The following is a 25,067-nucleotide window of genomic DNA, read 5'->3' on the forward strand; positions in this document are numbered from 1 at the left end:
TGGCCTGCTTTTATTTCATTGCCGCAGAAATGTGCACATTGTAGGACAGTTCTAGACTACTCCAGTTCTAATCCTTTCTTACATGTACGTACATTCAACATGGTAAACTAGCCCAGTTATCTGTTCATATTGGACCAACTGTGATAGGTTAATCTACAGGACGGGTTTCCATTTTATGAGCGCCTAGAAGTTCCTGTATCATTTAGTCTAGGGGAAGCTGATGCAAGGCTCACCCATACGAAGTACAGTTGTTTTTGCTAAAGTTCTAACATTCTTGAGCACACAAGGCGATGGCAGGAATGCTTCCAACCCATCGTTCATATGCCCACCATGCCTCCTCAATTTGGACTCCGCTATATGCAAATCAGTTGTGACCCTATTCCATTAGGAAGAGTTGACCCCAAAGTGTCAGGCCAGGCTCTCCCTGAATTTGAGCACAAGCAACCCGAGGCCCAGACATGGGTCTTTTGCTCACTGTCCCATAGGACTCAAGCTACACCTCGCCAATGAGACCTAAATGGGTCAAAACCGGTCTGGGGTTGCTTTTGGAGGGGGCCTTGGCTGGCAGGTGAGAAGCAAGGTTGGTACTGATTTACATAATGCGAGCCTTTGTCTAGAGTTGAGTGGCAGACTGAAATTCCCCCCAAAGTGATTGCCAGTGGCTGAGATTAATCCAAGCATTCCATACATCACGTTGTTGCATTTTGATAGTCTGCCTTGTAAATCTGTTTGTTCATACTTAGCCCTGCATATGTAATTGGCTTTTCAATGCAAAGACTCCTTGTCTCACGTCTTCAGCCTCTATCTCATATTGTACTCCTGTTGCTGTTTTAGGTATTGTGGTTCATTAACCATTACAGATTACTTCTGCACATTTTAAATGTTTTTTTTTGATTGGGGCAAATTTGCCCCGTTGTTCCTAGTGTCCATTCTATAAGGTGAAGGACTTGGCTGTTCACAAGGTTATGTAGGGCATTTTTTCAACTTTTTATGCGTAGCTCCAAGTCATCTAAGATGCTAGAGGTCGTCTCCCTTGTTACTCAGTCCTCAATGACAATCCACTCAGACTACATATTGGGCACAAACAGACTGCTAACAAGGCCCGGTCTATAAAAGACACTTTTGATAGACCATTTGATCATTCTAATTTGCTTCTCATAATTATCAAGGAACCCTGTATTCAACATCTTTTCTAGTTCTTGATATACATAGTTTATCAATCCATTTCTAGATCGTCAATGCTTGCAATGCTTTAAAGGTTCCCAAGATCAACTTTTTTTTACAGACTATGGGCTACTTGTACGAACAGTAGTAATAGCGATTACCAAATAGTGACTTTTTGTGAATCGCTATTTGGTAACTACTATTACTAATGTACAAAGCGGTTACCTAGCCTTTATTCGCTAAATAGCGATTCGTAGTGGGTCGCAAATAGACCTACTTCATGAATATTAATGACGTATGTCGCAATTTGTGACTCACTAGGATTTGTTGCTGTCCCAGGGATGGTGGCCTGCTGGGCTCAGCAGACTACCATGTCTGTGATTGCTTTTAAATAAATCTATCTTTTTGTTTTTAAACTGCAGTTCGTTTGGCTGCATTTGAAAATATAAAATGAAAAGTTTCATTTTCATTTTTCAAGAGTAGGCAGTGGTCCTTGGGACCACTGCCTGGTCTTTTTAAAAATATTATTTTAAACCTTCTCAAAGGGGAAGACGTACCAAGGGGACCCCTTCCCATTTGCGAATGGGTTACCACCAACTTTGAGTTAGTGGTAAAGTGTGAATGTTTTGCAACCGCATTTCGGTTACAAAACATTCATACATCCCATTCTGATTCTGTATTTCAAAGGGATGCCCTAAACACACCCCTTCCAAATATCGAATCTGTATGTATTCACAATTCCAAATTGCGATTTGAGAACTTGTTACTGATTCACAATTTGGGATTAATACATACCAAAATGCATTTTTTCGGTCGGAAACAGCCCGTTTCTGTGAAGCGGGCCATTTGCAACTGCACAAATGCTTCCTACACACCACCACATTTTTGGCAAACTTTTTGGCCAGATGATGCCTCCCCCCAGGTCCTCAAAAAGACTTGCATCTGATAATAGACTGACCTTCAGTCCCCAAGTAAAAAGCTTGGCAGGAATCTGTTTTGGGATTATGAGATCCTTTAGAAATTTCTGCCCCTTTTATCATTACCTGCTAAGAAAAAAGTTGTTCAGATGCTGATTACATCTCAAATTGGCTATGGCAACACCCTGTATTTGGGACTTCCGGAGCACCTAATTGATAGACTCCAGGTGATCCATAATGCGGCTGCTAGACTTTTGGTAAATATTCCGAGGTGGATTCATATTAGTTCACACTTGCGGGGTCTCCACTGGTTGCGAGAGAGTTAAATTCAAGGCCTTGGTATTGGTCCACAATGCTTTGTATCATACAGGACCTACCTACCTTAGAACCAGATTCAGCTTCTATAACCCTACAAGACAGCTGAGATCCACCAACAGATTTCTGGCAAGCATCACAAGAGTTCAGCGACAGAGAGCAAGAGGTAGATCGCTAGCGTTTCTGGTCTCGTCAGCATAGAATCGGCTCCAGTTGGAGTTAAAGTCCACAAGCGATCTAGGGCTATTATAAAAAAATCTGAAAACTTGGTTCTTTGTTTATGCCTAACTCGACTTCCTACAAGTTCTGTGCCGAGACACTCCTTGGAGTTGCTGCGTACAATATAAATAGCCTATCATATCGTACATCTAGCCCCAAGTGCACTATACTGGCCTATTGATGGCCTTGTGTTTTGGTTCCCTAAAGAATGTCTCATCATGAATTTGACAGAAGGATTCTCATGTGCCTACCCCCTCGTGATTCTCTTTACCACAGACTTCATAGGATTCTCCTGTTTTTGGTCCAGGGATGGGATCATTTTTTTTCTTCCTCTGAAGAGGCATCTCCCATCACACAAAGATATGAACATCAAACACCCCCGTTTCCTACATCATCTGCTTTGCTTCTGAAGATCTAGCTTTCTGCTGTCTAAAGATGTCTACCCATAATGTGGAGTTGCTCAGAGTGGGTATTGTTTTTTTTTGTGCCTGCTCCTGAGTGCAGTATCAATTTTCAAAATTGTTATGCTATCAATATTTTGTCCAGGTCTCTATACAGCCAAAATGATCACATTTTGTTAAATAATTTCAGGTCCACATTAAGAAACGTTTAAGACTGAAACAAGCCATGTAGATGGCGAATTGTACAGTTTTTCTAATTATATGTTGATTACTCGATCAATCAAGAATTTGTAAAGCACGGCAAATCACTTGTGAGGGTCTCAAGGAGCTGGGGTTGCTAGCTGCTTCGTGGTGATCTGTTCATTCGAACAGCCAGTTCTTGAGACCTTTTCTGAATTGCTGAGGTGATGAGGCAGTCCTGAGGTAGAGGGGAAGGTCGTTCCAAGCTTTGGCCGCCAGGTATTAGAAGGAGCAACCTGCGTTGTTGCCTCAGCAGATCAGGGGGGTATCTGTGAAAATCTATCGGATTGATGGATTAAAAAAAATATATGGTCAATTTATTGTATGTCGGTTCCGTCACAGACATCATCTTGCGACAGGTGCCTCAAGGCTTGAAGAGGTCTGACTTAGGGACATCCCGCACGCACCAGGAGTCCAAGACTCAAAAAAGACATCGACAAAAAGTCGCAAAAAGCTAGCCAAAACAGTTACGGCATAGCTCTCTCCGGATCTGCGCTAGGCTGACATGGAACAAGAAAGAAGCGATATCTAAGCAGGCACTGCAACCTCATCCCGGCGACCACGACGACAGACGCCTACCGACGCGCAGGGGTATTGCTGAAGAAAAAAATCTCAGGATCCAGACTGACGCCTGAGGGAAATTCTAATGTAAGGAATCTACAACAAACCTAGGTCTCTACCAGATACATGGTTACCGAAGGTAAGTAACTTGTTCTGCACAGACAATTAAAATTCCCCACTGTACAAGTTGCATCCAAAAATCACAGATCCAAGAGTAGATTAATTGCTTGGCCCCTTCCCCTAATGTCATATTTTTGTAAAACAGTGCCAATAATAGCTGTCCTTCAGCTAAAAACCACAAACAAGCCACTAAAATGTGTTAGCTCTCCCTTTGTATTAAGGCCACATTTGCAGGTTTTATCTGTGTGGGAGGGCACCATGAGCATCGGAGATTACGATCTGGTTTAACCCACATCTAATGGCATTGTTGCTGACTTTACTTTGTGCAATAGGCACATACACTGATCCTTCTTATTTTGTATCTGTGTTATATTAATGGACCTTGAAAAGTCCTTTCACTAAAGAAGAGTCAACCCTTTGCAATTATCAGTGTTTTCTGCTTAACATGGTGCCATGGGGAGAGGAGTTGGCCTAACGGCTAGGTCGCGCGACCTCGGACCTGGGGAACTGGGTTCGAGTCTCGGTAATGACGCTGAACATCCTGTGATTCTGGGCAAATCACTTAATCTCCCTGTGCCTAACAAAGAATGAATGTGTGTCCTCATGTAACGTAACTGGTGCTATGTAAAGCGCTCTGATACCTGATGGATTTGGGTCAAGTACGCACTATATAAAACTCTGCAAAAAAAGAAAAAGTAGGGCCACTGGAATTATTTGGTTCTGCGCTTGAAGTGTATTCCAAATAATTATGGATTTGCCACATTTATCAGATAATCCATCATCTGCTGCATAATTTGCAGATTTTAACTACACAAAATGTTTCTTCTAGCTCAAGCATATCCTAAATTACTAGACATGCAGCAACTTGTTGCTGCGTTGTGGAAGGCCCTTCGCAAAAGTTGATTGCCTACATTTCCGTTGCCCATTGCTGTATTTTGGTGTTAAAGTGGTAATAATGAGGTGTAAACGTTTCCAAAACTGTGTTAACATGTAAAAATGTAAAATCAATGCCACATTCTGTCTAGTTATTTGCCCTTTTTGTCACATTTATTCAACCCTGCAGCATAATTTGGTTTTCCCCAGTCACATAATTTCAGTGGCCCTGGCCATAAATTAGGAAATAGGTCACAACAGAAAGAACATCTAACAAACCACTACTAAGATATATACTGATTATATGCTAATTTTCACTTACAATGGAATACTCCTTCACACTGTTTCTGCATAAAACTGTTTTCATCTCTCACTTACTGTGTGACAGGAGCTTACGGTTTATACATGCACAGTATTAGCAGCCCTCCCCATAACAGCACCCCTGTCCCCAGGCACTTAGTCGCTTTAGGCATTGGCATAATAGATGTAATTTGCATAACTACACTTTGATTGCAAGTCTGCTGGCCTGTGGGATTTGTTTTCTTAATGAAAAGAACAGAAGATGGTTTTCTGCTTGTGAATGGGCCTTGGGGTGGGCCATGGGACTATCTTGGGTAGGCCTGGGCCATCCTCTAGACAGGGTCGGCTCCTCCATTATGGCTGATGAGCATCGCCCCGCTGCTGAAAGGCAGCAAATGCATATTAAAATGATGATAAAAGTATTTTATCATTTTTTTTTTTACCTACATGGCTGAGTCTGCCGAGTCTAGGGAGGGGCGGGCCATGCTCTGTGTCAGCAGCAGCCAGGCCCAAGTAGGGGGGAGTAGTCTGTTTGGACGGCCATTTTAGGACAGCCAAACGACATGCGCACTTACATTTCTCTATCCGATCCCAGCTGTCTTGCACAGCCGGGTTGGGGAAGATGCACAGGCTCCCTGTCCCTAACTGAGCTGCATTTTAGCCCACTTGTGCCAATACCAGTGCTTCTCTCATGCTTAGAAATAGCATGAGTGCAGCGTCTGGATTGGGTGGGAAGGGGAGCAGAGAAGCACAGAGGAGGTGCCCGGGACTGGCAGGGAAGTTCTTTTTTTTAAAAATGATTACTATCCCCCCCGCGCTGCCACCCAAGTTTTAGTGGCAGCAGCTCCCAATGCCTCTAGAACGGAGTCTTTTGAAGTTACTTCTAAAGAAACCTCCTATACATTGAAGGAAATATCACGCAGATGGTAATACTTTGCGTGAGAAGCCATCTCTACTAAAATAAACAGTCCCACCTGTTGCGATTTTTACATAGTAGTGCCAAGGAGATGTACATACCTAATCTCCTCTCCACCTACCAACAGAAAGTAACAATAAGATGCTAATTTCTCCTGAATGTTTTCCATAACCACTAAATGTAACATATTCTCCCTGTAAAATGGAGCTGTGTAAATCTGACAGACGCAAGATGGCCAAATTCTCATTGTAATAATTTACTGCACGTCCCACTCAACACATTGGGCCTGATCCCATGAAGATATTGGCGCACCCAAGTTGAACTTAGATGCACATAAAATTATATAGACTAGAATAAACTTTTAATTTATAATTCTATATTTACTTATAAGTGCGTAAAATTCCATCAGTGTAATTTCTTTTCATGCCTGACTATCTCTGTTTGGGGGGAGGGTTATGGCGTTCTGGGGCAACATTCAGTAAAACAGGTGCTTGTTCTCTGTGCATTTTCTAGCTATTGTTTTTTGTAATTTTTTCTTCACTGTTTTGTCACACTGTTATGGTTGTTCTTTATCTGTAGATTTTTTATTTGTTCATGTTTTAATATTGTTATTTATTCTCGCTATTATGTCTTGTGCTGGCTAAGATGTGCCCTACTTTTATCACTGTCACCTATGTGTGTATGATGTTTTGTATTTTGATTATATTATATATAAAAAATTGAAAATTATTTAATAAATTAATTACCTTTTTGTATACTTTTGGTCTGTGGGTTTGATCTATGTATGGACATATTGCCGATTTCTAAAATATATATGTGTAGGAAGTCAAGCCTGTTTTACTGAATACTTCAATTCCCTGAACACTTCCTCACTCATTTAACTTTCTCAGGGTCCCTCGTACGTAGTCTTGTTTGTTCTGGGGCAACATGCTATTTAAATTGATGTACTCACGCCCACCTATGAATATCTTCTGTTATACAAACCATGACAGACACCTATGTACTCTGGATATTGTTTATTTATGTAGTCTGGTCAACTGGAGACGTAAGCCTCTACCTAGCGGTGAGAATGGCAGGGTTGCACCTTCAACATATGTGGGCTTATAGGGCAAGGTGTTTCTCCAAGAGGAATAATAATTTCTATAAGAAGGGGAAACAGCAATTTCAAACGTGTGCACGATACTTAAAGCGATTCCATGGTTTTAATGTAGTCTGTGGTTGTTTGACCATAGACACATCCTACAGTGAGTTTCTTAATCGGTTTATATTGATCACCTGCACTTCAGTGTCCGGCTGGAAGCCCGAAGTGGACAGCAAAAAAGGACGACACAGTGAGACCACAGCTGCTGTTTGCCGGATGACCGGTTTCACCACATCTGTTGTAGCCCAAAGCTAATTTACAAACTGACTACAGGCGAAAATGTAACTTATTTTCTGAGTCTACTATGATTCTATAGAACTCCGCAGCAGTCAATGGAAGTGTCATATGGGGAAGATGTTTTCAAGTTTAGAAGGTCATTGAAAATATTTCGATATGAAAAATAACTTCAGTCGTTTCATTTTCTGGCCTTCCCTTGTAACGCAAAATATATATAGATTTCTTTTCACACGTTGCTCGCCAAATCCTCCGCTCTCCCCACCGCATCATCTACAACTAGTCAAGGCAGACATTTAAAAAACCTACACTCTAAACATGAAAGGTCTGCACTGTGTTTACAATAAAATAAAGGGCTTTGACACTGATCTGTGCCCTTTTTTCGGCAAAAAACTTAATGTTTTGGTTGTGATTTTATCAGTGTATGTAATATCTTTATTTTTGCCTTTCCAGGCATTTGGCTTTATGACACGCGTGGCCCTCCGAGCCGAAAAAATGAATCACCATCCAGAATGGTTTAATGTGTACAACAAGGTAAATAATTTTGCTTAGTTTATACCAACTTTCCCATCAACATTGTCAATTGTTTTACTGTTTATGTAACACTGATGCAATAGGCTAGTGTGGCTAGGCCGAAGTATGGCAAATCTTGCCATCCTGGGACTTGAAACGACCTCTTGACAGAGGTGTGGCAGCTCATAGTTTTGTATTCCTTGTTAACAGTCCTTCCCCTCTACAGGAGTGCTTAACTCCTCATGTTGGCTTTGCTCTCCTCCCAATCCTCGCCACTATCACTCTTCAACATTATTCCCCAAAATGTTGGCATGATTCAAAACCCTGTGTCTTGGTTTCACGTTTCCTGGTTATCCTTGTCATGACCAGGCTCATAGCCTCATTTAATTGCATTTAGACATGTGCTTTCCAGGGGCGCTGCAAAACTGAGAAATATTTGTATGGAGGTGAAAGGAGATATAGCTGCATGGTTTACCCACTAGTGTTTTGCCTTCAACCCTTCTATTTTGCCGACTTTGTTATTGCTGGCCTTAGGACTCTGCACACTTTACCATTGGCAACCAGTGCTAAAGTGCTTGTGCTCCTTCCTTAAAACATTTTAAAATAGTTTTTTACCCATTTGGCATATTTAATTTACTTGTAAGAGCTATGTAAGGTGGCGCTACATATGCCGGGTCCTGTAAATGAAATGCTACTAGTGGGCCTGCAGCACTAATTGTGCCATCCGCTTAAGTTGCACTTTAAACATATCTCGGACCTGCTCAAAACTATTAATTGAATTTGCATCATGCTAATTCCCAAAAGGGACTTCACTCTGGAACCACCAAAGTATACTAATAATCAGTATCCCGTATGATTTGAGTCTTAGAAATGTTAAAGGCAACAGAGGACGTTCATAGGGCCTTGTAGCCATGGCTCAGGGCAGAGGGCATTAACTTTAGCCTAGATCTAATTGTCTTCTGATAATTTCTGGTATTTTATAGTGACTTGAGTGATACCTTCAATAGAAGTCAAGCTATTTTCAGCTGGTTTGTTTGCATTCATAATTTTGTTGCTCAAAAACTTTGTGCCTCACACCTTATCTCTCACTGGGTATCTGGGAAACCATCTTGGGATTTTAATCCACACTGGCCCCTCTTAATGGCTTCCTATATGCTGCAGCAAACTTCATTGGGGTACAAATATGTATGACCACATTATCCCCCCCATACACACACGATGAAACTCCGCTGGCTCCAATTTTCGGTAAGCACCACCTTCCAAACCACCTGCATTATAAATAGAGAGATCACGGCTCACCACTATGTTGAATTAAAGGGCCACAAACCAGCTAGTCCTTATCAATCACTGACTTTATGGTTGTCTTTGATACTCTACAGTGCTCTGCAGCCATCTGGCTATTCTCACAGCATAGAAATACCACATACATATGAATGACCCCTACCTGCTTAGATGATAAGCTCCCCACCTCTAGTACCTTCTGCACACCCACAGCTTCATATAGGACACCTTCAGATGGTAGATCAAGAATTGCAATAAAGAAAAAAACAAGGTAAAGGACCATCCTCTGCTGTGTACCAAGGATCTGGAACAATATCCCCGGATCCAAGCGGACAGCCCCATCCCAACTCCAATTATTGAAATAGCTGAATTCTTAACCCATCAAAAAACAATAAATCTCGATGCAGTAATGGTCCTAAAACCAGCTACACCTCCTATTACATGTTGACCGTCTTTGACCCTGCACAGGACTATGTAGCCTTTCAGTTAAGGTTGCAGTGTATAAATACCACATACATACTCTATAACGCACTAATCTGGAAACAATTTGGTAACATTTGATTAAAGATATAGGTTTTGGGAAGACCTATGCCATGCTATTCCTCCCAGTGTGAGTAATATAATGTAGTTTCACCTACTATAACATTAAACAATATGTCCTTTTTTTATTAGGTTTATTATTTATGGTTTAATTAGTTTACTGATATTCGCTCCATGAAAGTTACTTCAGCGATGCCAGAAGACTAATAGTCAATTGATAGCACTTCCTCTGATGTAATTTCCTATGACGTCACGTTGTATGCAAATTAAAGGGGCCACGCGCATTCCCTTTTTGCCCAGAGCCTACAAAATGCAAGAACCATCCATGTATCTGCTCCAGTTGTGGGGGAGCTCTGCTGCACAAAAATACAATGCAGAAACAATCAGCAGTGTGCTTCATGCGGTTTACTGCACCTCCCATTTTTTTTTTTTTATCTAGAGCCAAATGTTCTTTCTTCATTTCAGTTGGTATTTTAATTACTGGAGTCAGTTGTTAAAAACAATTGGTGAATGGTGTTTTTTTAACTTCTTTTGAAAAGAAAATACTACTACGTTCCTATTTGTCTTGAATTTGCTAACTTGTAACGCACAGCGTTTGGCAGAGGCTGTGTCGGAGCATGCCAGCACAATGAAATTCCTGCAATAAATATCTCTATGTACAAATGGTATAGGACCCAGTACTTATCATCTCGCCCTGCACTAATAAATATATATATATATATATATATATATGTGTGTGTGTGCGTGTGTGTGTGTGTGTATGTATATGTATATGTATATGTATATGTATATGTATATATATATATACACGGTGCAATGTCGGCTGACACAGTGAAGGAAAGGGAAGCGGCAGCATTATCCATGTTCAAAGACAACAGAGCCGCAACTGACAAGGAAAGTAATACGAACACACAAGCAAAGGAGACAAGTACGACACTGAGGGACAAATTCAAAATCTTAGAAAAGAAAAGTCGATCGGAACAGAGCAAGTGGTGGGAGTCGCGCTCCCTACAGATGTATTTAGACGTGGACAGAGTACCACGAGGTCTGAGAATACTGTTGGCACCGAGTTACGAAGCACCAAACCCACTCATGATGAGAGAGTGGGCCGAGTGTAACCTGGACTCTTCCAAACGCTTGATGCAAATTCTAATAAAATATGCAGACATTGACCGCACTGCCCTACTAGAAGAAATAGCTAAAATTAACGAGGAAATCGATGCAATGGACCAACCGGAGGAAAAAACCAAACTGCGGCAAGAAATGTCAATAAGACTCAAGAAAGAAGAAGACAAAATAAAGGAAAGGAAAACGTACAAGTTTTTCCGTGACAAAACGGATTATGAGGTCGGACAAATCTTCACCTTTTCCAAAAAATATGAAATGCTCAGGTCCAACAGTGACAACAGAAAAGCTGGAAATGCCAAAGCCAAAATGACTAGAACAGACGCAGCATCCTCAAGCACATCGAACTCCGAGTTAAGCTCAGCACCAGAAAGCGATTCCGAACGCGAATCTGTATCCAACCAAGGCAGACAAAAACGCACATTAGACGAGGAACTGTCTTTTTTATGCGAGGACAGACGACAAACTCTTCGTCCCAGAACTCAGAAAAACTACGGCCAAGCAAAAACTGGAAGCGACGACAACGTCGCAAGGCAAAACGCAACAAGTACGTTTCGGAAAAAAAGAGGAGGGTGGAGGAAATAAAAGAGAGTATACAATCATGCACGAATAAAACAATTATGAACCTTTCTGAAGTAACACTGACTGACAATGAAATAAAAACATTAAGCCTGGGTTTAACGTATTGTCCTGCCAACAATTTCAACTACGTAAAAACACGATTAGACATTTTCAAGAGTACTCGGAAATTAAAACTCAAGAAATTTCATTTACTTAATCCAAAGCTTAACATGAACAACTCCAATGCAGCCACTATGACCACGACCTCAACAGATGCTACTCAATCAGATGACACTTTTCTTCATGAAATGCAGGAACTATGGGATCCTCAACAGAATGAAAACTCGCAAATCCCCTCGCAGGCTGACTTGAACACTCTCTCTACCGAACTGAACATGATGATACTACCAAACAAATGTCCTCTAACGCAATTCAAGCCAAAATCAACATTCAATCCCATCATGGTAAAGGATTCAATAGATTTGTTCCACGAACAAATAACGGACCAATTGAAGGAGTTAAAAACGAGGACATTTGCTGGAAAACCCAAATTCAACAAAAACAGGTCTGATTACACGACTTTGATGTCCAAACTGAAGAAGAACAATCAAATAGTAATACGAGCCTCGGACAAAGGTGGCAATATTGTATTGATGACCAAAGAAAATTACATGAAGGAAGCTTACAATCAGCTCAATGACAGAACTTGCTACATTAGATGCAATGGAACTGATCTAAAAACAATGTATACGACTTTCAATAAGAAATTGGCAACATGGAAATCGACGAACTTGATTACCGGACAAGAATTCAAATTCCTAAAAAACGACTTTCCTGTGGTACCTACCATCTACTTTATACCCAAAATCCACAAAGACCCCATCAACCCGCCGGGCAGACCCATCATCTCAGCGAGAAATGGTTGTCTGGAACACACATCACAATATGTGGATTTCTTTTTACAAAGTATAGTGAAGGCTTTGCCTTCATATGTGCGGGACACAAGTGACTTCCTACGCAAAATTGATAACGTAGTTTGGAAACCCAGCTTTGTACTAATTGCCCTTGATGTAAGCTCACTATACACTAGTATCCAGCATGCAGATGGCCTAAGGGCAATGGAATACTTTTTGGATAAATCAATGGGTAATCTGGTTGGTCACAATTTGATGTTGATAGAAATGGTTAAGTTCTGTTTGTTCAACAACATCTTCATGTTTAACAATCTTCTGTACAGGCAGTTAAGAGGAGTTGCGATGGGGGCCAGCTTCTCCCCAAGCTACGCATGTTTACACATGGGCTGGTGGGAGGAGCTGGTCCTCATGACAGAACACATTGAGGCTATGGAAAATAATGTTAAGCTATGGCTACGCTACATAGACGACCTTTTTATCATATGGGATGGTAGTCTTAGCAGCGCACAGGATTTCCTACAGGCCATTAACATAAACAATCTAAACCTACAATTCACTGCTAACATCAGTGCCACCTCAGTGAATTTCCTGGATACGGAAGTGTACGTCAGCAATCATAAAATCAAAACCAAACTCCACCGTAAGGAAACTGCTGGAAACTCAACACTACATGCTAGTAGCTCGCATGTTAAACATTTAATAAACAGCATTCCCTACGGTGAGATGCTCAGACTCAGAAGAATTCACAGTGAGGACAGTGACCTACAAATAGCCCAAATAGACTGCAAACAAAGATTCTTAGAAAGAGGCTATTCTGATAAAATTGTAACCAATGCCATCACAAAATCTATGTGCATGAACAGAGCGGAACTTCTCAATAAGACAGAAACAACAACCACGACCAACACCTCAGAGACTAGTACAGGAACCAACACTAGGATAAATGTAAAGGAATTCAGAATCATCATCCAATATAGTCTACAACACAAAAAGGTTGAGTCTATCATAACCCGCAATTGGCCTCTAATTTTAAGTGACCCAGTGATAGGCCCAACTTTGCCGAAAAGGCCCTCAATCACATACAGCCGGGGTCGCTCAATGAGAGACGAACTGGTTAAAACCAGTCCGGAAACTATAGAATCCACAAATTGGCTACAAACGCGTACTGGCTTTTTCCACTGCAAAACATGCAAGGCTTGTCAGCAGGGTGAGAATAAAACCACATACATCACCCCACTTGACCAAAAAAAGCACAAAATAGATCAACTTCTTACATGTAAAACTGAATATGCGGTTTATGTTTTGTCTTGCCCGTGCAATCTACAATATGTAGGAAGCACAAAACTCCAAGTACACAAGAGGGTTTTACAACATCTAAGGGCGATAAACAATCAAGACAACACATACCCAGTGGCCCGGCATTTTAAAGCCAAACATGATTCTAGGAGTAAAGAACTTAAATACTTTGTCATTGACTCTGTTCCGGCTAGTAGGAGGGGTGGTAACAGGGAACAAAAACTACGCTCCATGGAAACGAGGTACATCCTTGAGCTTAACACCAAACAACCTTTCGGCCTTAATATCACTGAGGACCTGTACACATGCCTCTAAATATGACTCCTATACCTTATGTCCTAAAGACAACAAATTTTCATACACCTTTTAGCCCTTTTATGTGGGATTTTAGAAATGGGAGATGTTATCATATTTATTAAATTGTTATAATAAGATAGATGGTAATAACACAATATGCCTTTTATACATATTTATAAGACGCATAATTTATTTTTATAAGCATATATACATATTTTATCTATTATAGATTGAATTCTTAGCTTATTTAATATTTAATATTTATATGCTGTCATTTCATCTATTTGTATAAGCTTCTGACTTGCTTATAAATATAAGTATGATATTGTCACTCCCTTCTATTTTGCATTCCCCACATGTGGCTATTTTGAAAATATCCCTCCGGGAATGACTAGTGAAACCATGTTTTCAAATCACCGATGATGTGAATTATTAGCCTAGTCACCATTTGACATCTTACAATCTATGTGTGTTGACAAACATAGAGAAAGGGAATTGCAGGGGCTCCTAGCAATTAATTAAAAAACCCCCGGCTCAAATTGTTTTGAGTACATATCTCTAATACTATTGCAGTATAAGTTATAATATTTGTTATGTCCACACACTCTGTTTCATGGTATTTTAACTTGAATTGATTATGCCCCCATAATATTTTTTGGCATTAAAAATGTGTCGAATACTTGTCATAAAATATAAAAAATGAAAAAATAAGAAAAAAAGATAAGCAACTAGCTCTCTTGAATTTTATCATTCACTTTTGCACTAATTTTGCACTTTATCTTGTGTGGTTTTTAAACATGAAAACTTGCAGTATACATGTCACTCTTGAAGGACTTGAACTTGTTAAGAACTCGGTTATTTGACATATAATGTGCAGTTATTTTACACTACGTGCCTAGACTAGTCATAGATTTATCTTGTTATATTTAGGCATTACATGTATGTTTTACAGCAATTTTGTTATGTAATTATCTTTTAACCGACGATTTTGTAGTTCTTTTACCAGTCTTTCTTCTATGTCATTTGCTGTTGTAGGCTTACATGCTCCAATGACTACGTCTGCAAGTGTATGCTATATAAACCAATGCTAATTCACACACTGTGTCATGTGATCAAGGCCCGTGGAAAGGGCTGAAACGCGTCATGGCGACCTCTTACACCGAATAAATTCTATTGCACCGATTTGTGGTCCGTATCCGTTTGTTTGCCTGAAGGAGTACGCAGTACGAACAGAGCATCTAAATATATATATATATATATATATATATATATATATATATTACCTACTGGCGGTCGCCAGTAGGTAGTTATAGTTAGGACCACGTTTCCATAGGAAAACCTCAACATTCTATTTTGAATAACTTTGGCGCCGGTCGACGAATCCTCGCGAATTTCTCAAAATAGGTGGGGCGCTCCGCTCCGCTCCTACCCTGAAAGTCTCGGGGGGATTCGTCAAGCGGGGGCTGAGATAAAAGGGGGGTCCCAAAACGCGTTTTTCCCATGCATTTTTCCATAGGACCTTTAGAACGAGCTACAGCCCGAACGGCTGAACAGAATTACTAGAAATTTGGCAGAGAGGTAGTCCCTAGGTCAAGGAAGTGCCTTTTGTAGGTTTGGTGTAAATCTGTTCAGTAGATTCTGAGAAAATAGCCTTTAAATCAATATATATATCTGAGCCCGCTTACGGTACGCTTACCGTACGCTTACCGTACGCTTACCGTAAGCTTACGGTGGCGTGCGCGAGCGCGATTCTGATTGGCTCTTAGATCTTAGTAAACATTCGAATCGGCCGAAACCAGGAAGCGGCGTCCGCCATTTTGTCTCTCGCACTGAGTGTTGTTTATCAAACATGATGGCCAAAAACATGTTACGGGGCTGTTTTGACAACTCCCTCCCACATAGTCATGTTGAGGGAGTCCCCAAACAGCCCCCAAGAGCAAAAACGGTTTTATTTTTTTTTCGGCAATTTCGCGGGGTACGCTTACCGTACGCTTACCGTACGCTTACCGTAAGCTTACCGTACGCTTACGGTAAAAAAATAAAAATAAAAAAAACACTATCCACACTTACCCCACCCCCTGTGCTTTTGGTGGCCGCAGGCCACCAAATGTGCAGGGCTTATTAATAGAGAAAAAAAACCTAATTTTGGCAACATGAAATTATAAAATCGAAATAAAAAAAACACTATCCACATTGACCTCACCCCCTGTGCTTTTGGTGGCCGAAGGCCACCAAATGTACAGGGCTTATTAAAGTTGATAAAAACCGTGCACGGAACGAACTGCGTTAAGTGGGCGCGCACGCCACAAATGGCGTAAAGTAACTTAGCATTTAAAAAACCGTACAAATTCACTGAAAAAACCATAGGTTTCACACACGTTATAGTTAGGAAATAGCATTTAAAAAACCTTGCTAATTCACTGAAAAAACCATAGGTTTCACACATGTTATAGTTAGCTGGACATTTTACTGATAAAAAACCAATGAAATTCCCCCGTTATAGTTACTGTAGGCAACTATAACTCACGCGACCGTAATCCTCTGCTGATGACATATGTGTCTTTATGAAAAAAAAATATTTGTAATATATGTATAGCTAAAATTTAATGGAAGAAGATATGGGCAAATAAGTGTCTAAATACAGTATTAGCATCAGCAGAGGATTGCGGTCGCGTGAGTTATAGTTGCCTACAGTAACTATAACGGGGGAATTTCATTGGTTTTTTATCAGTAAAATGTCCAGCTAACTATAACATGTGTGAAACCTATGGTTTTTTCAGTGAATTAGCAAGGTTTTTTAAATGCTATTTCCTAACTATAACGTGTGTGAAACCTATGGTTTTTTCAGTGAATATATATATATATATATACACACAACATACATATACAACCTACTGGTGGTTGCCAGTAGGTATAGTTAGGACCTAGTTTCCACAGAAGTGTTTTTGACTTGCTTATAACTCTGACGACGTTTAACAAAATTTTCCAAAAAAGTGCCCCTCTTTGTCTAGTTGTGCATGGAAAGTTTTGGGGTGATCCATTACGCGGGCCCAAGAAAAAGAGGGCTTCAGAAAAGTACTTTTCCCATAGAGATTTTAAAGACGACTATAGCCCGAACTGCTGAATGAAATTACACCAAATTTGAGAGAAAAAAGGTTTACAAAATAAAGAGAAGGGGGCACGGTAGGAATACCCTGACCCCCTAGGCCTGGTGGTAGGGTCCCCAGGGACACTGCCAGGGCCAAAAAGCATTTATTTTTCTTAATTGTGCCATGAAATCGTGTGTGGATCTGTGTATTGGTGGCATAATAGACAAAAAATATGCCAGTCTTCTGTGCTTGTTTATAGATGAGCCTCTGGGTGGGCCAGGTCCCTGGGACTAATTTAATTATTAATTTAGAGGAGGAGGGCGCATGTGGTCCCTCTCTGCATGGCCAATATTGACCCAAGGGTCCGCCACCTCCCCGGAGTCAGGCCGATGTAATAAAATGGAGGAGGGGTGTTGTGCGGCCCCCATCCCCAGGCTGGTTACTGCCATCTCCCTGGGGCAAGGCCAATACATTAAATAGCATTGGAGGGGGCTGCACAAACCTCCTCCATGGTCCTTTAGAACTCTGGGGACCACCACCTCCCCGGGGCCAGCCTGAATAAGCAACAAGGGAGAGGTGGTTCATGCAGCCCCACTCCCTGCAGCCCCGGAGACCACAGACTACCCAGAGCTTGTCCTACATAAAAAAAAGGGAGAGGGCTGAGTTGTGGAAATCGCAAATAATCTCTGTTAGCATAGGCTGAAACCATCTTGTTTGGGGCATCCATTTCGTCAGCTATGTAATTCTCCCATCCTCTGCTGCTCGTCTTTTTCCCTGCCTGTGCTGCCTATTTTAGTTAACTTCCTGACTCAGCTAAAAGCAATATGCATGCTTAAGAGTTTGTAGCTGATAGAACCCCTGGTCTCACACTCAACTGTCAATCTCTTAGTGCTGCCATAAGCACATCTGCTCCCCCTCCCACTTTGCTGACTAAGTGATTTCCCATTTGCCCATGTTTGTTGGTAGTTATTCCTGAGTAGGCCTGTACCGTCTATTTGTAACTACATGCTTACCAGTGCAGAAAACTCTGTATAAAAGCACCATGGTCTGTGTATTCAATCCACTACCTCCTGGAACACTTGAGGGTGTTGTATAGAGTGGTCTCACTCATGAGTGAATAAACTTATTTTGAATTTCAGCTTCAGTGTCCATCTCTATTTTGTTGGTCTAAGGACCCGTGGACAGATAAGGGTGACCTCTGCACCGGTGTGCCCCTAAAAAGGCACATTTCCACAGTTTGGCGCCTGATTCATGGGGCTCATCGGAGACGCGTCCGTCCGAAGGAGTGGTCTTGACGGAGGAATGGAATCTTACTGAGGAGACGTCCTGCACAAGAAGACCCTTTGTCTTTGCAGACCGAAGTGCTTTTACGGTTTGCCCGATCTGACCCTCCAGGTGGTGGCCGGTCCCGACTGAGATTTCCTTTGGCAGGTTTCGCAGTGACCATTAGGTCGACCAAGAGATTGGCAGTTGGAGGTTGGAGACTTTTGTTTGGTAAGGTCGCTGAAGTGACACTCTTGATTTTGGATTTGCTTGGCCAAGATTCTGGTTGTGTTTGTTTGTTTATTGCAATAAATAAAGGCAGGTAATGTGGAGATTTTTCTCTACTTTGATATATCCGGGTTAAGTAATATTTTACACATTTGGTAGCATGCCTGCTCCTAGCACACTTCGTAGGTTGTGTTGCTGTCTTGGTGGTACCAAAATGGAGTTAGAAAGTAGTCAGCCGGCCCCCCTAGCGGGGACACCTAATCGATACATGTATATTAAATATGATATTTCTTCCATAATGTATAGAACCCTGTGGAACAAATGTATGAAAAAGGAACCATGATCTGCGATGGCCATTAAATGGGTCATTTGATTTTAAAAAGATTCAGTATGTTGAGCAGTGTCTGTTTAAACGAAAGAGTTGACAAGATATGTTTTTATTATGGATTTTCATAAATTCTCATACAGTCCACATGTGAGACATGAAAACATTGATGACATTATCAATAGAGAAAGCATTTCAAACAATAACCTGTGGCTACAATATACATATATCAAAAATAGATTCCAATTCCTTGAGATTACAATTACAATCATCACACATTATATGGGTTGATTCTGAGCATCGTTCAAACAGGCACAGCATCCGGGGAAGTAGGTTGTGTGTCTGTGCGTAAGTAGGACAGTAAAGGCTCCCAGATGTCATTCAGTCGGGAGGTCACCGGCAGCTTCTCCGCATATAACACTAAGTTCTCTCTGCAGTACGTCAAGTCCTTGAGCCATTGTTTAGCTGTAGGGCTCCGCCTACCACCCCACACCATCGCCACCTGCCGTTTGGCAATAAGCAGAACCACCCTCACCAGTTTACCCTTCGCCCATTTCAGTGAAGGGAGAAGTCCCAACAAGCACACCTGCGGTGAGCAAGGCAATTCAGCTCCAAGGATTTTGGATAGCCTAGTAATTACCTCGATCCAGTATGCCCCCACCCGCCCACAGGCCCAAGCAAGGTGCCAAAAGTCTGCACCCGGCGCCACATCGTGCACATGCATCTGAGTCGCGCAGGCCGTATTAAAAAGTTTGTGGGGCATATGGTAAACTTGATGAAGAAATTTAAAGTGTATAATACGCAAATTACCGTTGGAAGTAAGGGCGCTAGTCAAGCTACAGCAGCGTACCCAATCGTCCGGAGAAATCTGTGGGTTTTTAAATATTCATTCCATTTGTCCAGACTCTTATCGTCAGAGAGGGCCCTATCTTCCCTAGCAGCTCTATATAATTTAGTAACAAGTTTGTGTCGGGTGGGGCTAATAAGCAAGGTATGCAATGCGAGGGACTCAGGAGGCTCTGCAGGGAAGATTGGATAATAGGCCTGGGTTGCTTTTTTCAGTCTATGTAACGAGAATGTGAATAACAAAGTCTGATATTGAATATAATCGGTGTCAGTGGACGTCAAAGTGCCACTAGGGTACAAATCCTGCATTTTGTCAATGGCCGCCTGGGCCAATATGCGCATAGCTCCCGTCTCATGTGTCACTGACATATTCTCATGGTAAGCAATAGGGAGCAGCAGAGAATATAGTGGCAACTTTACGGCCAGTCGGCCCAGTGCCTGCCATGCTGTAATCGTCGAATTAATAGTATTGAATGTGGCACGGGGCGTGGATGTACGCTTATGTGTTAAAATGGAGCTCAATGGGATAGGATGTGCGTCCTAGTGTTCTACCGCCACATGCGGGATAAAGTTGTGAGGAGTAAACCAAAAATGCGCGTATTGCGCATAAATAATATATGTAAATATCTGGAACCCCGAATCCCCCGTGTTTGTAATCTAGGGTGAGAGTGTGCCAGCCCACTTGGGCCTGCTTACCACCCCAAATCGGACAGAGAAGCAGCGAGCGTACTGTCATAAAAAAAATGCTGTGAGAGAGAGATCAGTTTGTTAATAAAAAAATATAAAAATGGAGGCAACACCACCATTTTTATTAAGGCGATATGATCTGCGATGGAGAGACAAAGATGGATCCACCTGTCAACTTGTTGCTCCAACAATGTTACAACAGTGCCATAGTTTTCACAAAGGACTCTGTCTGGATCACGGTGGACCCAGATGCCCAGATACTTAACCGACTCAGTCGCCCACTCGAGGGGGAATTCTAGTTCATGTGGTTGCGTAGATACAGTCAGTGGTAGCACCACTGATTTGGACCCGTTAATGTGTAACCCGGAGAATCTAGCAAATCGAATGTACTCTCGCAGAACCGGAGCCAGATGAGTGCAGGGTTCTCGAATAAAAAGCAACATATCATCATATAATGAGATGATGAGGGAACGGTGATGTAAATTTATGGCCACGCATTTATTACATTGTCTGATGAGGCAGGCCAGAGGTTCCAGCGTCAGGGCGAACAGGAGTGGCGAGAGGGGGCACCCCTGCCTGGTGCCCCTAGTAATAGAAAAGGTTCCGAAGTGTGTCCCCCCCTGCCCTCAGACCCACGCCGTGGGCTGCGTATAAAGGAGTCGTACCCATAGGTATCCCCATTCAATTGAATCAAACACTTTGGCAGCGTCTAGCATGACTTCTGCCGCCGGAAGATCAGGAGAAAGAGTGTGGAAGAGAGCAAATGGTGTGCAGAGATTGTGGTAAGTGGACTGCGTAGGGATGAATCCAGATTGGTCCGGCAACACCAGATTCTGCCTGAGTGGTTGAAGGCAGGAGGCCAGTATCTTTGCTAACATTTTGACGTCTGTGTTAATGAGCGACAAGTATCGGTATGAGTCGCAGTGAGCTGGCGGTTTGTCTTTTTTTAATAAAGTAATAATTAGTGCCTCTCGAAGAGAAGGGGGGAGTATGCCTGTGTCATATGCCTCCGCATACACCACAGCCCAAAGGCGGCGCCCCCACGGCCTACCTCAGTCCACGCTGCGAGGCCGTTCCCGGCCCACCACGTTACTGCCGCAGGCCTAGAGCTTCATTCGCCGCCGATCAGCACCAACAAAGGCTCCGCGGTCCACAATTGCTGGCGAAAGTGTGCCGCCCGACCTCACAGCACAGTACTCGCTGATATGACAGTGATCAGAGCCAGATGGGGAAGGATATTGAAAGGATTATGGGCTAGGCCGGCGGAGCTGCTCTACAGAGCGGCCATTTTGCCGTGCTCCCTCTAGCGCCCCCCGTCGAGAAAATATATTTGATGGTGTACGAATGTGGGAGAAAGAAATGCATGAGAGAGTAAGGAAAGAAGAAGCTATAGCAGAAAAAAAACTGCGTAAAATGATATATAAAAAAGCATTGGAATTGAAAAATATGGAAATGAAGGAAATAAAAGAAAAAGAAGATAGGGAGCGTCATTTAGAGGTAACTGGCCATTACCCTATTAGGCGCCCCATATATCCCATACTTAATAGACCTCAAGATGATTCTATTTTGTTAGATCGACCTCCACCCCGTATAAATTCCCTAGTGCCCCTTAGAATGAAGGTTCTGATGAAGAGCATTTGTCTTCAGAAAAAAAAGATGAAGATAAACAAGAAGGGTGGAAGACTCGCTCTACGTCAGCTCCTGAATGCAAGGCTACTCTTAGATCCGCTGCTCATAAAGCAGCTTGTGGGAGTGCCTCCGCCCCAGAACTCATAGCAATGGTTCAGCAATGGACAGATTTAGAGCAGTTATATTTTGTAGAGATGTTTTCTTGGGAAGTAATACTCAATTTTTGAAAACATTCTGGTGATCTAGAGCCCTCTGATATAAATTCTGATTATAAACAGTTAAGTGATGGCGCCTTTCTTTCTTCAAAGGTGTCCAATCTAATTAGGCGAGTGGTTAAATTGCAAACTGACGCATTCAGTCTGCGAGAGGAGAAAAAGGCAGCTGGTACAGCTACAGCTGAACAAACAGCTCAGATTCCAGTGTGACAAGAAGGCGCTCCAGGGACAGATAAAGATGCTAGTGATATTGTAGTTACTGTAAAACCAATGCGTGAAGCTGCGCCTTTGTATGTGCCTCCAAAGGGAGTGGGGATGAGTGACGATAAAACTTCAGATAATGCGAAGGGATATTTTATTTACGATTTACCCATCGGAGTAGAGCAGACATAATGGCTCTTAAAGCTGCTTTGCCTGACCCGCGAAAAAATCCGGCTGCTTTTTATGAAGAAGTAGAAGGAGCTATTAGCTCCTGCACTACGAAGTTGCCTGATATCAACATGTTTTTTGGACTTATTTTACCCCCTGATATGTGGAGATCAATTCGGAAGGTAGATGATAATGTAGCCTATGGTGATACTTTGGTGCAATTAGAGGGAATAGATGCTGCTAGAGAGCCTGCTCAGAAACCACAACAGGTGATATTAGATCTTTCTAAAGCTATTGTAACTAGGTTGAAAACTCTTCTACCCCCTAAGAAAATAGATTGGACTACATTAGCGTCTTGTAAGCAGAAAGCAGATGAGTCAGTTTCTGATTTCTTTACGCGATTAGAAGAGAAATTCCATGACTTTAGTGGGCAGTCGTTGACAGATGACACGGGTAAGCATCTGTTCGTTGGGGCGTGGTTTGCTGCGCCGCGGAATGGTCGCTCGTTGAGTGAGCTCCGCCGGCAGACATCCTACAATTATCCTACACTTCGGAGAGTTGCTGAGGCGTCTGCTAGCGATCCCCGGGAGGCGGAGGTTCGGCGGACCCGGGATCCAAAACTCCTGGCGCTCGAGCTTGGTTCTGGATCGAGCTTTACAGCCTCAAACTTGCCGCCAGAGGCCCTTGAACCATGCTCCCTGGCACGGCTGGGCCGTTAAATAATCGAGCCTGCGGCTGTCATTACGTTCTGGGCCTGACTCCGGTGGAGTGGCGGCGGCCCGTTGACATCGCCCTGGCGACCCCGTTTGATGGGATGGTCCCAATAGCTGCTGAAAACTGAGGTGTGCCTCGCTGCCGGGTGGCTGTGCCTCACGACGCCGAACTCGCTTTAGTCCGGGGGCCGAGGCCGCCATCTTGCGGCTTTATGCAACGAGCTGCAGATTGGGCAAAGCCTAGCAGGGTGAGTGCTTGTGAGGCCCGTTGACATCACCCTGGCGGCCCCGCTTGCTGTGATGGTCCCGATGGCTGCTGACAACTGAGGTGTGCCTTGCTGCCAGGTGGCTGTGCCTGAAGACGCTGGGCTCGCGTTGATCCGGAGGCCGAGGCCGCCATCTTGCTGCTCTAAACAACGAGCTGCAGATCGGACAAAGCCTAGCAGGGTGAGTGCTTGCGAAGTTGCCAAGGCCGAGGCTGTCACTCATATGTAATACTTGGATGTGAGAACGTGCCCATGTGGAGGACATTTGGTGATGCGTTTTGGGATACCGGTGAGGAGCACTACACTCCTGTAAAGGCCCTACGCCCTGGATGCCACATTCTTTGAACTCCACCCTTCTCGCTGTGCCACGCGTATTGGGGCAGAGGTTCAGGATCGGCCGATCTGCTGCACGAATTGCCACTCTCGCGCCACTGTCGATGCCTAATCAGACATAATAACGATACCACGACTTTGTGCACGGCTGTGGGCGAGGGGTGTGGCGGGATATTCCTAGAGTGCTGCTGGGAATCGAGTGCTCACTGTTGAATGCATAATTGTGGGCTTTAATTCCCAAGATTGTCGCTGCCTGTCCCGCGCTGTCTCGCTGCTTGACGGGGTTCTGCCGGGCCTGGTTTGGAGGCTTGAAGATATGTGCTATGCCTCGCTCTGAGGGATCCCCACAGTGTAGTGTACTATATTGGTGGTCGAAAGGCCCTGATACTAGACTCGTGCTCCCAATTTGGTGACAAGTTGTGGGACTAGGGTCCGGATAGGCACAATGTCGATATAACTGAGCTTAGTACGCTTTCCCAAACACCAGAATCATGGGGAAGCAGAATGCCAAACAACCCAAACTAACTTTTGAAAACAAGCGTGCCACGAGGAACACGTAGCCGGACTCGGACGCGCAAGGGGGTGGCCATCATGAGCAGACAGCAGACGACCAAGGAGAAGATCTGTGAAGAACCAGAACCTTATGGGCCTGGCGGCGCAGGGTATGCCTTAATCTCCTGGGTTCTCCTGCTTCAGCTAACAGAGACACGGGGACACTGTCGGTGTAAAAGATCAGATTTTATTAGCTGCAGCTAGTACAGTTGTCCTAGAAGTACACACGGTATGTTCTCAGGAGACTGCCACTTCACTCCGTGGCGCACAATCTTTTATAGTATATAGGAGACATATACATTAACCAGAAAACACACCTAATACATACATCGAGAACCAATAAGGGAAGTTCGAGATAGGACAGAGCCAATAGGGAGAGTTGGAAAACAAAGTATCGAGTAACCCGAAGAAGCCTCTTCTTCAACTGTGTTTGTCGCTCCTCCTTACGGGTTAATTTATTAACGTGTCTGTAGCTGACTCGCAGGTGGCGAGATACATTTGTGTGTTTTGGAGGACAGTTGTGAAACGAGAGAATACGAGCAGAGGACAGCGAAGGCCAGAAGATAAGATAAAGTCAGAGGAGAATAGTGTGAACCAACAGATAGTTGAGACAGGGATTAGAAA

General features: G+C 42.9%; 1 protein-coding gene across 1 annotated transcript in view; it reads left to right on the forward strand.

Moving 5' to 3' along the window:
* PCBD2 (pterin-4 alpha-carbinolamine dehydratase 2) overlaps positions 1-25,067 on the forward strand; it is a 490,447-nt gene that overhangs the window by 406,035 nt on the left and 59,345 nt on the right. Inside the window, exon 3 of the mRNA XM_085617991.1 lies at positions 7,855-7,935. Coding sequence (XP_085474117.1) covers positions 7,855-7,935 — 81 coding nt within the window. The remainder of the gene's footprint in view (positions 1-7,854; positions 7,936-25,067) is intronic.

The sequence above is a fragment of the Triturus cristatus genome, chromosome 7, assembly GCF_964204655.1.
Source record: "Triturus cristatus chromosome 7, aTriCri1.1, whole genome shotgun sequence".
Classification (NCBI taxonomy): Eukaryota; Metazoa; Chordata; class Amphibia; order Caudata; family Salamandridae; genus Triturus; species Triturus cristatus.